We start from the raw sequence: 13,061 nt of genomic DNA on the forward strand, positions 1-13,061 counted from the left end.
TTTTCTTCCTTCCCTCTGGTGCTTTGGAGAATAATGTGACCCCCTCTGCCCTGTGGCAGCTCCTCAGATACTGGAAGACTGCTATCATGTCTCCCCTATTCCTTCTTTTCTTTAGACTAGCCAAACCCAAGTCCCGCAGCCGTTCTTCGTATGTTTTAGGTGTAGAGTTCAAAGTAACTACTTTATTATTCTAGGTCTATTTTACAGGAATCTCCCCAGAGGGGCAGCTTTTGTCTGAGAAAGTCTAGATAAAGTTGTGCTCTGTGTTTTGCAATGGTGGCTCCTAATTACGGTAGAATTAGAAGAACTAGTAAAATGCGAGTAGTCCATTCTTCTAGTGACCCTTTGAAGTTACAAGAGCACTGGAAAAAAAGTGACTTATGACTGTTTTTCACACTTTATGACCATTGCAGCATTCCCATGGTCACATGATCAAAATTTGACCGGCAGGCATCTGGCATGTATTTTTGACAGTCGCAGTCATGAGTAAAGGACTATCTATAGGTCATATGTTTGGAGAATTTGAGTTCAATGCTTTGCAGTGTTACAAATTTATTTGCAGATGCCTGACTTAGCACGAGAGGCGAAAGGTTTTTGTCTCAGTTCCCCATAACAATTAATCACCGTGAACCCAGTAAGTTTGTAGTCCCATGAGGCACAATAATAAACAGCATCATCTTCCACTTGAACTCCGTTGATCACCAGATTCCAGAGGTTCTGGGAGGCATCAGGGGCAACGCTGAATCTCTCTGGGACCCCATCTCCCCTGCCCTGATCACTGCTAGTATAATAGTAATACAGAAACCGTGGGGCGCCCCCTGGTTTCTGCTGGAGCCACCTGGCTCTCTCACGGTCAATGGTGTAGCCACTGTTCATTCTGCAAGGGATGCTAAATGCTAATCCTGGAGATGCAGACATGGAGGACAGTTGAGTTAATACCATCTGGGAATCCAGACCTGAAACAAAACAAAAATGGGGAACTATGTTAGTGTATCTTCTGGATGGATCTTGATGGAACAGACAAGCATCTTCTGCCTCCTTTGAAGACCTTCAACCAGTGGTCTGGACTCACCTGAGAAGAGCCATCCCAGCAGTATAACAGAGTAGGCCCACAGCATTGTAAGAGGGATGTGGACACTGTTGGCTTCTCATGCTTCTCTTCCCTTCCAAATGTCTTATATTGAATCCATGGAAGCAAATTCTCCACTTTTTATGCAAATATCATCAGCTGAACTCAGTTTGGCTCTCTGCTGCACCCTTCTGAGGTCACAAGATGACTCTTGGAGGACTTAGATTTAAGAGGAAGTTTCCCAGTCTACTTAAACTGCTCCACACCCAGAAATCATTTTTTCAATGATTATTGAAAAAAAACAAAAACAAAATATTGTTCTGTGCTTATCCTCAAGGTGCTTTTCAAATGGCAACTTGACTTTCTTGGTTTTTCCTTGAAAACGTTTCATTTTTCATCCGTGCATGCTCAGGAGTTTATCCTTCATCCCTTTGAATTAGTCAAGTCAAAGAGCATTGTTGGCATCCATTTTGTCATCTAAGGAGGCTTCCCAGCAAAGTGTGTATATTGGTATGTGAGAATGACCTTGGGGGACAGAAGGAAGAACTGCAGACTGGACAATGGGCAGATAAGAGGCAGCTGAGCCCACAGCAGGAATGGGGACATTGGAAATACCTCAGAAGGAACCCTCTCTAGATTCTTGAGCCATAAAGATGATGGGAGAAGAAATGTACTTTCAGGCTTGCAAGATTGATCTCGGCTTTATGAGGCAGTCCCAAGAACAAGCATGCCCACATGAGAAAGATTGTTCTGTACCACAAAGTTACATTAACAGAAGTCTTGGAAGTCTAAAAATATACTTCTCCCATGTGGCTTTCATCACACAAAGAGGATCTCTTCTGAGATGTTTGCCATTCCCACATTCCTCCTCTCTCCAAGGTCATGCTCACATACCATTACACAGTGTGATTGCTTTTGCAGACCACCTGATGGACTTCCTTGTGTTGTTGATTGGCAGGAGGAAAAACAGACTGCTGGACTAAAGAGGTCAAGGGTCCCATCCAGCAGGACACCCTTTTTCTGGCCATGATATAATGGTAGCCAGTGAGCTGAATGCCCAAGGAGTTTGGAATACTCAATTGTTCCCACCTGTAAAGAATCCATAGTGAGGAAGTCTCCATCTCAAGGAGGCTTAGGGTGCATTTTAATATGTAGAACAGTCTTTGGAAAACCCTCCTGGTCCAAACTGTATTTCATTATTTATTCCAAAAATTCCATGTTTTTATTCCAAAACAAAACAAGTGGAGGCCACATCTGGAAGGCTTGACCCTCTTGATTCCTTAAAACTGTCTTTGTGGTGTGGTCCAAAAATATCCACCTACGGTCTCATTCATTACGGTCTTCCTTGTAATAAGAGGAACCCAAACTTCTGAAGCTGGTTCAGTTCCTGCTGTGAGGTTTTTATCGCGGTTTCCCATCCCAATGAACAGATGTGCCACCCGCTGCCACTCCAAACAACACAGTAATAAGTCGCATCGTCTTCCACCTGGCTTTCTGTGATGATCAGGGACATGGTGTTTGCTGACTTTGAACCAGAGAAGCGGGCTGGAGTACCGCTGGCCCTGGTGCTGGTGGTATAGATCAAGAGCCGTGGAACTTCTTCTGACTTCTGCTGGATCCATAGAGGGTAGCTGTTATCTGTGATGGTTCCAGCACTGTAGCTACATGACAAAACGACTGTCTCTCCTGGGGCTACCAACTCTGGATCTTTCAAGTTCTTCAGCTGCTGGACACTGAGATCTGAAAGAGATTATGAAAAGGGGAAAAGAATGGGACTAGATCACAGAAGAAAATATTGAATGATTGTATGCTGGAGACCAGAGCAGGTCATCAGATCCCTGTAAGGTTTATCTCTCCCCTAGAGGAATTAAAAGCCCCTCACTGAAGGACGAGAGGAGGGTGAAGAGCAGAAGGACCCAAGCCATGATGGAAAGACAGCGTATCTTCTGGAAGGATGGGAATCACTAACTGGCCTCTTCCAAGACCCTCTTAAACCCCTCTGAGGGCAAGTCTGCAAATCCTTCATGCAAATTGATTGCTTTTTAAGTCCAGGCTGTGGGTGAAAAGGTGAATAAAATCAGCAAATGGCTTTTTGCTGCCCCCTTTTGGATGGAAGTGAGGAGAGAGATGGAGGTGATGGATACGGAGATGGATTCCTTTATTTTTTTTAACATCAAATTTTTATTAATTTTATCAAAATGTAAGATACAAAATAAAACGTAATGGAAAACTAGGGGAAGGAAAAAGAGAAAATGTGAGGTGGAAAGGGAAAAGGGAGAAGAAGAAAAAAAGCATTGACTCTCGACTCCTTTTGGTGCAGGAGAATAGGATGATGACATGAAAGCTCAGCTTTTTTTTTTCTTTTATACAATAGTTTATACCAGCTATTTCTTTAAAAACAAACCTACCTAATCGACAAGAACAAAAACAAAATTTCATTTTTCCCCCCATCACAAGCACAAAATCTGGAAGTGATTTCCAAATAGAAACAAAATTAAATATATTGTCTTCTTTGGATAAAAGGAATCGATTTAACAAGAGATGGATTCCTTTATAATAACAAGAGCAATAGCAAGAGCGTTTACACTTATATACCACTTCCTAGTGCTTTATAGCTCTCTCTAAGAGGTTTACAGAGTCTGCATGTTGCCCCCAACTATCTGGGTCCTCATTTTATCCAAGGATGGAAGGCTGAGTCAACCTTGAGCCAGATAGGATCGAACTCCTGGCAGTTGGAGTTGGGAGAGACTTTTGAGGTCTTCTAGTCCATCCCCTGGTTGAGCAAAAGATCCTATGCCATTATGGACAAATTGATGTCCAGTCTCTTTTTGAAAACCTCCAGTGATGGAGCACCTACAACCTCCATAGGCAAGCAGTTCCTCTGATTAACTGTTCTCACTGAGATGGAGAAAGAGAAGGAGAAGGAGAAAGAGAAAGGAGAAAGAGAAAGAGAAGGGAGAAGAGGAGAAGGAGGAGGAGGAGAAAGAAAGAGAAAGAGGAGAAGGAGAAAGGTGGCTAGGAATAAGCTGTTCTCCATTTCTTAAGACCATCAAGAAGGAGACATTCAGTGAGCTGGAGAAAGGGAGTGGTGGGGTTGAAAACTAAAGAAGCAGAAGTGCTTCTTCACACAACACTACAACTAAGTTAGAGAATCAGCTACCAGAAGATGGAAGGGGGGAGCCACCAACTGAGATGACTCAGCTTCAGCATGTAACTCAAACTAACCACAGGATAAGACCATCAAAGGACAGCATCATCAAATCAGGGCAAAGAATGCTGAACCATCTCAGGTCCTTCCAGGAGACTTGAAATTATTCAAAGCACCCAAAGCATTGATGGTGTGGCTTTGGTCAGTAATTAAGCACGAACAGTTGTAGAAAGGGAAGTGATGTACAGTATTTTGGCAAGTAAGTCCACTGCTTTGGAATGGGGGTTCCTAATTGCAAGAGAAATAGAAGACAGAGCAAAATATCTGCCTATGTTTTGGGAATTGAGTTCAGTGCTTTGTGCTTTCACAGCTTCATCTGCGGATGCCTTACGTAGTGTGAACAAGCAAGAGGTTTTTGTCTCAGTTCCCCATAACAATTAATCACCGTGAACCCAGTAAGTTTGTAGTCCCATGAGGCACAATAATAAACAGCATCATCTTCCACTTGAACTCCGTTGATCACCAGATTCCAGAGGTTCTGGGAGGCATCAGGGGCAACGCTGAATCTCTCTGGGACCCCATCTCCCCTGCCCTGATCACTGCTAGTATAATAGTGATACAGAAACCGTGGGACGCCCCCTGGTTTCTGCTGGAGCCACCTGGCTCTCTCACGGTCAATGGTGTAGCCACTGTTCATTCTGCAAGGGATGCTAAATGCTAATCCTGGAGATGCAGACATGGAGGACGGTTGAGTTAATACCATCTGGGAATCCAGACCTGAAACAAAACAAAAATGGGGAACTATGTTAGTGTATCTTCTGGATGGATCTTGATGGAACAGACAAGCATCTTCTGCCTCCTTTGAAGACCTTCAACCAGTGGTCTGGACTCACCTGAGAAGAGCCATCCCAGCAGTATAACAGAGTAGGCCCACAGCATTGTAAGAGGGATGTGGACACTGTTGGCTTCTCATGCTTCTCTTCCCTTCCAAATGTTTTATATTGAATCCATGGAAGCAAATTCTCCACTTTTTATGCAAATATCATCAGCTGAACTCAGTTTGGCTCTCTGCTGCACCCTTCTGAGGTCACAGCATGACTCTTGGAGGACTTAGAATTAAGTCCTCAGTCTACTTAAACTGCTCCACACCCAGAAATCTGCGATGATTATTGGGGAAAAAAAACATTGTTCTGTGCATATCCCCAAGGTGCTTTTCAAATGGCATCTTGACTTTCTTGGTTTTTCCTTGAAAACGTTTCATTTTTCATCCAAGAAGCTTCTTTAGCTTTTTTGGACGAGAACTCAAGAAGTTTCTTGGACGAGAAGAGGAACATTTTCAAGGAAAAACCAAGAAAGCCTAGTTTCTTTTTGAAAAGCACCTTTGGGACAACCGTGGCCTGGATGAGTAAGATGTGTGTTCTGTGCATGCTCAGGACTTTTGCCATTCATCCATTTGAGGACCTAGTCAGGTCAGTGAGCATTGTGGGAGTCCATGTTGTCCTGTAATGAGGGTTCCCCGCAAGATGGGTGTAATGGTTTGTGGGAACGACCTTTAGAGTCAGGAGGAAGGACTTCAGACTGGACAGTCATCAGATAAGAGGCAGCGGAGTCCATAAGAGGAATGGGGACGCTCGAAATAACTCAGAAGGGACCGTGTCTAGTTTCTTGGGCTGTAAAGGTGATGGGGGAAGAATTGTATTTTCATACTTGCCAGATGGATCTCAGCTTTGTGAGGCAGTCCCAATAAGAAACATGCCCCGTGAACAAGTTTCTTTTTATCCTAAAGTTATGTTAACAGACATTGCAACTCTGAAAGCGTATGTGTCCCATGTCTTGTTCAACACACAAAGGACCCCACAATTTTAAAAATGCTTTTAAGAGATTGGGGAATGGAAACAACAGGGGTGCGAAGGTATTCCTGCTTTGTTTTTCAGGATGATTTATATTCTCTCTACATTACATAGCCGTCAAAATAATACACAGTCCATAGACCCAGGATGGAGTAACAACACGGTTGGGGTACCCTTCTGTCAGGAGGAATTTAGCCAGAGAGAAAAGATGCAACGGCTTGATTGTCACTCATGAAATCTTCCTAGCTCTTGTTATGTAAATTTTAGCGCTGTGTTACTATGGTTACCAGCTAAAAGCATCGGTTGGGCAACAGTGCCATCTAGAGATATATAAACCACTCCTTGCCTTATATGGAAAGTGGTTTGTGGTTCAGCTTGAGTAAGTTGAGTCCATTCCCTTGGGAGGACGTGAGGAAGTGACAGGCCATGTGGGGTACTTTCAGCTGGGTTTACAGGAGGCCAAATAAAATGACTATAAGGAGCAACAATAGGGTAAGATGAGACTTAAAACTGCCACGTTGTCCAGGAGCAGAGTAAAATTATTCCAGTTCTGTATTTCTTTATCTACCGTTAGATAAAGCGAGGCAGCAAATTTTGGCTTGGTATCTGTATAACTCAGGGGTAGGTAACCGCGGCTCTTTTATGACTTGCGGACTTCAACTCCCAGAATTCCTGAGCCAGCCATGCTGGCTCTCTAGTTGCTGGACGCTAGGACCTATAAAACAACAAGGACATGGTTGAATTGTTGAGGCTGCAACTGACCATCCGTGTAGGTTTGTGCCTTTGTATGCATTAGGGCCAGATAATGTTCCACCAAAGGAAATTTCACTCACCAATGGAGATCAGGATTGGGAAGAGAAGCAGCAGCCATGACATCATGGACAAAGAGGAAGAATTAAAACTCTTCTTGGTAGCAAGAGTTCACTCCTTGTCCTCCTATCACTATCTTTTAAATCCACAGAGAACTGCCTCTTCATGCAAATGAGTGGGTCTTGAATTAACACTGTCAGTCATTGGAAGGGTATTAACCAACTCTACAGTGTGGCTATGAATTTTGGATCATGTGTGTGCTTTCATGCTCTGTAGTCACTGGATACTAGGATCTAAAAGATAAAGAGATCGAAAAATGCTTATGAAATGAGGGGTCCTTGGCACTCTCTGAGCTTGGTTGTTTTCTTACAGATGTTTCATTACTCAAACTAGACAACGTCATCATGGCTAGAAAGGAGTGGGCTTTGTAGTGTGGAAGAGAAGGGAGGAGGAGGAGGAGGAAGAGGATTTGAGGGTCTTTGGTGCTCTCTGTGCTTGGTTGTTTTCTTACAGATGTTTTATTACTCAAACTAGGTAACATCATCAGGACTAGAAGGAAGGGGAGTTGCAGAGAAGAGGAGGAGAACGAGAAGGAGAAGAATTCTTAAAATAAATTTAATGCCTCCCTAACATTGCAGAAGAGAGTTCTCTGTGGAAGTAAAGAGGTAAAGAAATGGGCATAATTTTCAAGCTAGAAGTAAAATGTGAGGACGCTCATACAAGGGTCAAGAGAAAAAATATGGGATTACATGTTCCATCCAATCAGAAGCAAAGAGGAATATATTTTTCCAAAGACAATTTTTCCAGAGGTTCCAGGAACTGGATGACATCTCAACAATGCTTTGCAGTCTCCATCTGTGATAGCTGATGAGCAGTTTCACTGATTATGTGCCCTCAAGCTGGGGTCAGACAAAGTAACCATTTAGATCAGAGGGTCTTCAAATGTGGCCCTTTTATGACTCATGGACTTCAACTCACAGAATTCCTCAGCCAGGCATGCTGGCTGAGGAATTCTGAGAGTTGAAGTCCATGAGTCATAAAAGGGCCACGTTTGAAGACCTCTGACTTAGATAGACCTTCTCTAGAACTATCTGCCCCCGACCGGAAAAACTCAAAACTTGTCTCTTTTTAGTAAGTTTTAGGATGGAAACTATGAAAGACCAACAGTGACATCTGGTGTCGGGAGAGTTGAAGTAAGATACCCTTTCAAAAGGGAGCAAATAAGGTTGAAAGAAAATTAGATGCATCTGGAGATTCAAAGGTCTACATCAATATGGGTTGCAGAGAACTAGAAGCTCACCTAAAATGGAGATATGAGAAGAGAACAGTGAGAACAATTCATCAGTGGAACGGCTTCTCTTCTGAAGTTGTGGATGCTCCATCACTGGAACTCTTGGAGAAGACGTTGGATAGTCACTTAAGCATTTTGCAAGCATTTGGGGCAAAAATTTCAACTGATCAAAAATGTGGCACTCAACGTTTCATCTCTTCGATGATCTTTCAAAACTGTTGAATCTGCTTCTCCTTATTTTTCAAATCTCCTTCGTTCAATTTTTGTCCACTTCTCATCCGAAAGGTGTAGGAAGCTCCTAAGTCAAGCCCATCTTCAGTGGAAATACATGATTTTATTTTCCCTTTCCTCTCTGGCATCCTTAAAAAGCAATGAAAACAGAGGAGGTGGAATCGTCTAAACCAGGGATGGCATGGCTGGCTCAGGAATTCTGGGAGTCCACGAATCATAAAGGATATTTTTTTCCCCACATTTCCATGCTATAAACCTTCTTTGAAAAATGCCTTTCTGGGTCCTAGGTGGCACTTGAAGCCCACAAAATGCAGGTTGTTTTGTGTGTTTTCTGAACTTGGTTGTTTTCTTGCAAACATTTTATTATGCAATTAGGTAAACATCATCAGTGCCTGATCTACTTGGGTAAGGAAACTTCTGCAAGAAAACCCCCCAGCTCAGAGAGCAACAAGGACGCCTCATTTCAACTCTGGGCTACAAATATTCTCCTTTATTGATTTTAAACGATATCTTTTTCTGGAATTATATTCATTGGGTCAGATATTCATCCCCTACACCCACCACCCTCCTTGGTCATAAAAGAGAGCATGTAGCAGAGTAATAATATCCTGGATAAATTGTCAATCAAAACTTTACATTTGTCCCTTATTGTCAAATTTCAGTTGGACGCAAAAGCCAACAAAAAGGGAAATGAAACCAAAGGGAGGGTTTTGGTCTCACTTCCCCACCTGATTGAATCACTGTGGAACTGACTACTCGTCCAGATGGAACAATAGTAGGTCGCTTCGTCTTCAACCAAAGCCCCAGTGATAGTCAAGGACATCACATTCCCTGATCTGGAGCCAGAGAAACGTTCTGGAACCCCTGGTAGTCTGGAACTGGTGTGATAGATCAGTCCTCGAGGTTGTTGCCCAGCTACCTGCTGGGACCACGAAGGTTCGTGGCTATCCCCAAGATTTCCACCATCGTATCGACAAGACAGGGTGACTGTCCCCCCAGGTGCCACAAATTCTGGGTCCTTCAGGGACTGCAGTTGTTGAAGGCTGAGGTCTGAAAGAGAGCAAGACATTGGTTGTTCAACAGAGGGTCAAAAGGACCACCACCAAGAATAGCAAACTCAGCTATCCAGCAAGATGGTGCTTCTGAATTTAGTTCTAGATTGAAAGAGCTGTGCCTCCTTCCAGAGGGATTTCTCTTACCAACGGAGATCAGAAGAAGAGAGAAGAAGAGAAGTGCCTGGGACATGGTGGGAGAACTCAATGGGCCAATCACTTCTCCAGAGCAAATGCATTTCCCCTTTCCCTCCTCTCCACCTCTCTTAAATCTCCAAGGGATAAGAGAAGACCTCCTCATGCAAATGTCTTGCTGTTCAAGTGCCAACCCAGCAGATTCGAGAGAGGGAAGGGAGCAGCTGCTAAGATACGTCTTGTCTTAAACCAGGGCTCTTCAAACTTGGCCCTTTGATGGACTTGTGGACTTCAACTCCCAGAATTCCTCAGCCAGGCACGCTGGCTGAGGAATTCTGGGAGTTGAAGTCCACAAGTCATCAAAGGGCCAAGTTTGAAGAGCCCTGTCTTAAACTCATTATTTTCTTAATACTTTGATTTTTAAAAAGACATTTTAGCTAGAAATCATGTATACACCTGCAGAATCATCTCTTTTTGTCCTTCTTCATTTTAGTGACGTACTTGAGGTTGAGGTAAAGGATATACCGGTTAAAGAGAAGAGTTTCATGTTTCCAGTAGCTGATTGATTCCTCCTAGTAAGAAAGTATTCAGCACATGGACTGCTTAGGTCCACATCTAATGTAGGAGAACCACAGACAAGAAACAATGGATGGAAACTAATCAAGGAGAAGACCAACCTAGAATTAAGGAGAAACTTCCTAACAGGGAGAACAATTAACCAGTGGAAAAGCTCCCCTCCAGAAGTTGTGGGTGCTCCATCACTGGAGGCTTTTTAAGAAGAGACTAAACTACTACTTGTTTAGAATGGTATAGGGTCTCCTGCTTGTGCAGGGAGTTGGACTAGAAGACCACCAGGATCCCTTCCAACTCTGTTATTCCAACTCTGTCACATACTGTTAGATGTGCAATCTTTACTAGAGGTTTATCCCTCCCTTATACCAGCCATGTCACAAACCTGCCCCAGTGATTACTTTTTAGCAACGTGTCCTCATATAATCCCTTTTATTCCACCTCCAATCTAGTGTTGAACCATCAGAAAGTCAACTCTAGCTGCCCCAATTATCCATCTTCTCCTTTCACAGTTTTTACTCAGAGCACAAGAACTTAAGACCATGGGGCTGGTTGCTTCCCCTACACCACTGGTTCTCAACCTTTTTAATGCCGCGACCCACAACCGGTCGTAAGTCGAGGACTAAACCGGTCGTACGTCGAGGACTAAACCAGTCGTAAGTCGAGGACTAAACCGGTGGTAAGTCGAGGACTACCCAACCGGTCGTAAGTCGAGGACTTTCCCTGCCCGGGAGCGCCGCGCATGCATGGTTCCGCCCCCTGCGCCGGCCGAGGCATAGCTGGCAAGCGGCAGAGACAGAGCAGGCCGACCACCAGCTGGCCCAGCCCAAGGGAGGTAAGGCACCCGCCAGAAAAGGGGAAAAAAATGGCGGACAGCCTTGCTTGGCGACCCCCGTGAAATGGTCGATCGACCCCAAATGGGGTCGCGACCCATAGGTTGAGAACCGCTGCCCTACACTCTTCTCTCCTGGGCCCCACATTCCCCCGTCACCATGGGGACAGAGAGATTTTTATGCAGATGGAAATGAACCTGGAGGAGCTTCTCTCCTGACTCTTCAGCTCAAGTGTCCCCAGTCAAAAGTCAAGGTATGTTGCTTCTGGTTGCAGATTGAAGAGGAAGAGAAAACATTCAGCATGTGGTCTGTTCAGTTCCACCTCTAATGTAGGAGAACCACACACGAGTCTACAGGTCTTGACTAAGAGTTCATCCCTACATCCTCCAGCCATGCCACAGGCCTGCCGCAGGGACCAATTTTTCGTTCTCTTACAATTCCTTTTACCACCTCCTCCTGTTCGGTGCTGAACCAACTGAAGAATCATGTCTACCTCCTCCAATTTTTTCACCTGTTCCTTTCAGAGTTCCTGCTCAGACCACAAGAGTTCACGGGGCTGTTTGCTTCCCATGCCCTCTTCTCTCCTGGGCCTACCATCTCCTTGGGAGAGACTCAGAGACTCCTTTTGAGATGGAAATGAAGCTCTTATTGCAGGTTCTTCTCTCTCCTGCAGCTCCAGCAAAAGTGTCCACTGTCCCCTGGTCAAGGTGTGCTGCTTGTGGTTTCAAGCTGAAGAGGCAGCGAGGAGGCAGGGAGACAGAGCTAGAGGAAGGCTGAGTCCAAGTGGACTGACCATCAGTGCCTTTAGACAAAGGTGGGAGGGAAGGAGAGAAAGAGTGAGGGGAGAGAAAAAAGAAAGCAAGGCTGAGCGCCAAAGAATGGAGGCTTTTGAACTCTGGTGCTGGAGAAGACTCCTGCGAGTCCCCTCCACTGCAAGGCAATCAAACCGGTCAGTCCTAGAGGAGATCAACCCCGACTGCTCTTTAGAAGACCAGATCCTGAAGTTGAAACTCAATAACTTTGGCCACCTAATGAGAAGGAAGGACTCACTGGAGAAGAGCCTGATGCTGGGAAAGATGGAGGGCAAGAGAAGAAGGGGACGACAGAGAATGAGGTGGCTGGATGGAGTCACTGAAGCAGGAGGCGTGAGCTTCAATGGACTCCAGAAGATGGTAGGGGACAGGAAGACCTGGAGGAACGTTGTCCATGGGGTCACGATGGGTCAGACACAACTTCGCAACTAACAACAACAATGCTTATGGATCTAATGCACCTTCCTTGCTCTTCGTCATTTCCTGTCTTTTCAGCTCTACGTCCCCCAGTCAAGGTATGTGGCTTCTGGCTTCAGCTGAAGAGGCAGTGAGGAGGTTTTGGTTGCAGTTCCCCATAAGAATGTACCACTGTGCAACACGCTGCTTTTCCAGCTACCACAGTAGTAATCTGCCTCGTCTCCAGGCTCCGCATTGGTGATGGCCAAGGATCCTGTAGTCCCAGATCTGGTGGCAGTGAACCGATTTGGGATCCCTTCTCCCCTACTACTGCAGCCATCACAGTGGACAAAACGAGGCCCTTTTCCTGCTTTCTGTTGATACCAGAAAATGGTATTAGCAACGTCAGTTGTGCAGAGCAGAGTAATCGTTCCACCTGGGGCCACGGAGCTGGAGGGCGGCTGAATCCAAGCTGGTTGAGAGTCAATACCTTTAAAAGGGAGAAAGAGAGTGGTAAAGTAAAAAAAAAAAAACCCTTCACCTTGATCTTCTTTATTGTTCTTAAATATTCCAGGGAGCCGTGTTTTTATTAAACTCAAATGCAAATTCTCTCTTGGACCAGGAAAATGTTACCTGTGCAGTAAGTGAGAACTGCCAAGAAAATCACAGCCCAGCCCATGATCAACTTTGGCAAGGAATAATCTTTTGAGGAAGCAAATGATAACCTTCTTCAGATCTTCTCCTTTCCTTTCCTTAAAAGCCCTCTGCTTTCTCCTTTCATGCAAATGAGATCCTCTCTCATTGGTTCTAGTAGAAAACTTTCTTTCCCAAAAGCATTTTGGGGTCTTCTGATGTAACCAATGA

General features: G+C 44.6%; 1 gene segment (V, D, J or C); it reads right to left on the reverse strand.

Moving 5' to 3' along the window:
* Positions 1-2,402: 2,402 nt before the first annotated feature.
* LOC107298246 lies at positions 2,403-3,023 on the reverse strand. The segment is given in 2 exon segments: positions 2,403-2,809; positions 2,952-3,023. Coding segments are annotated over 2 exon segments (450 nt in total).
* Positions 3,024-13,061: the final 10,038 nt, after the last annotated feature.

The sequence above is a fragment of the Protobothrops mucrosquamatus genome, unplaced genomic scaffold (genome assembly GCF_001527695.2).
Source record: "Protobothrops mucrosquamatus isolate PMUCROS unplaced genomic scaffold, P.Mucros_1.0 scaffold3816, whole genome shotgun sequence".
NCBI lineage: Eukaryota > Metazoa > Chordata > Lepidosauria > Squamata > Viperidae > Protobothrops > Protobothrops mucrosquamatus.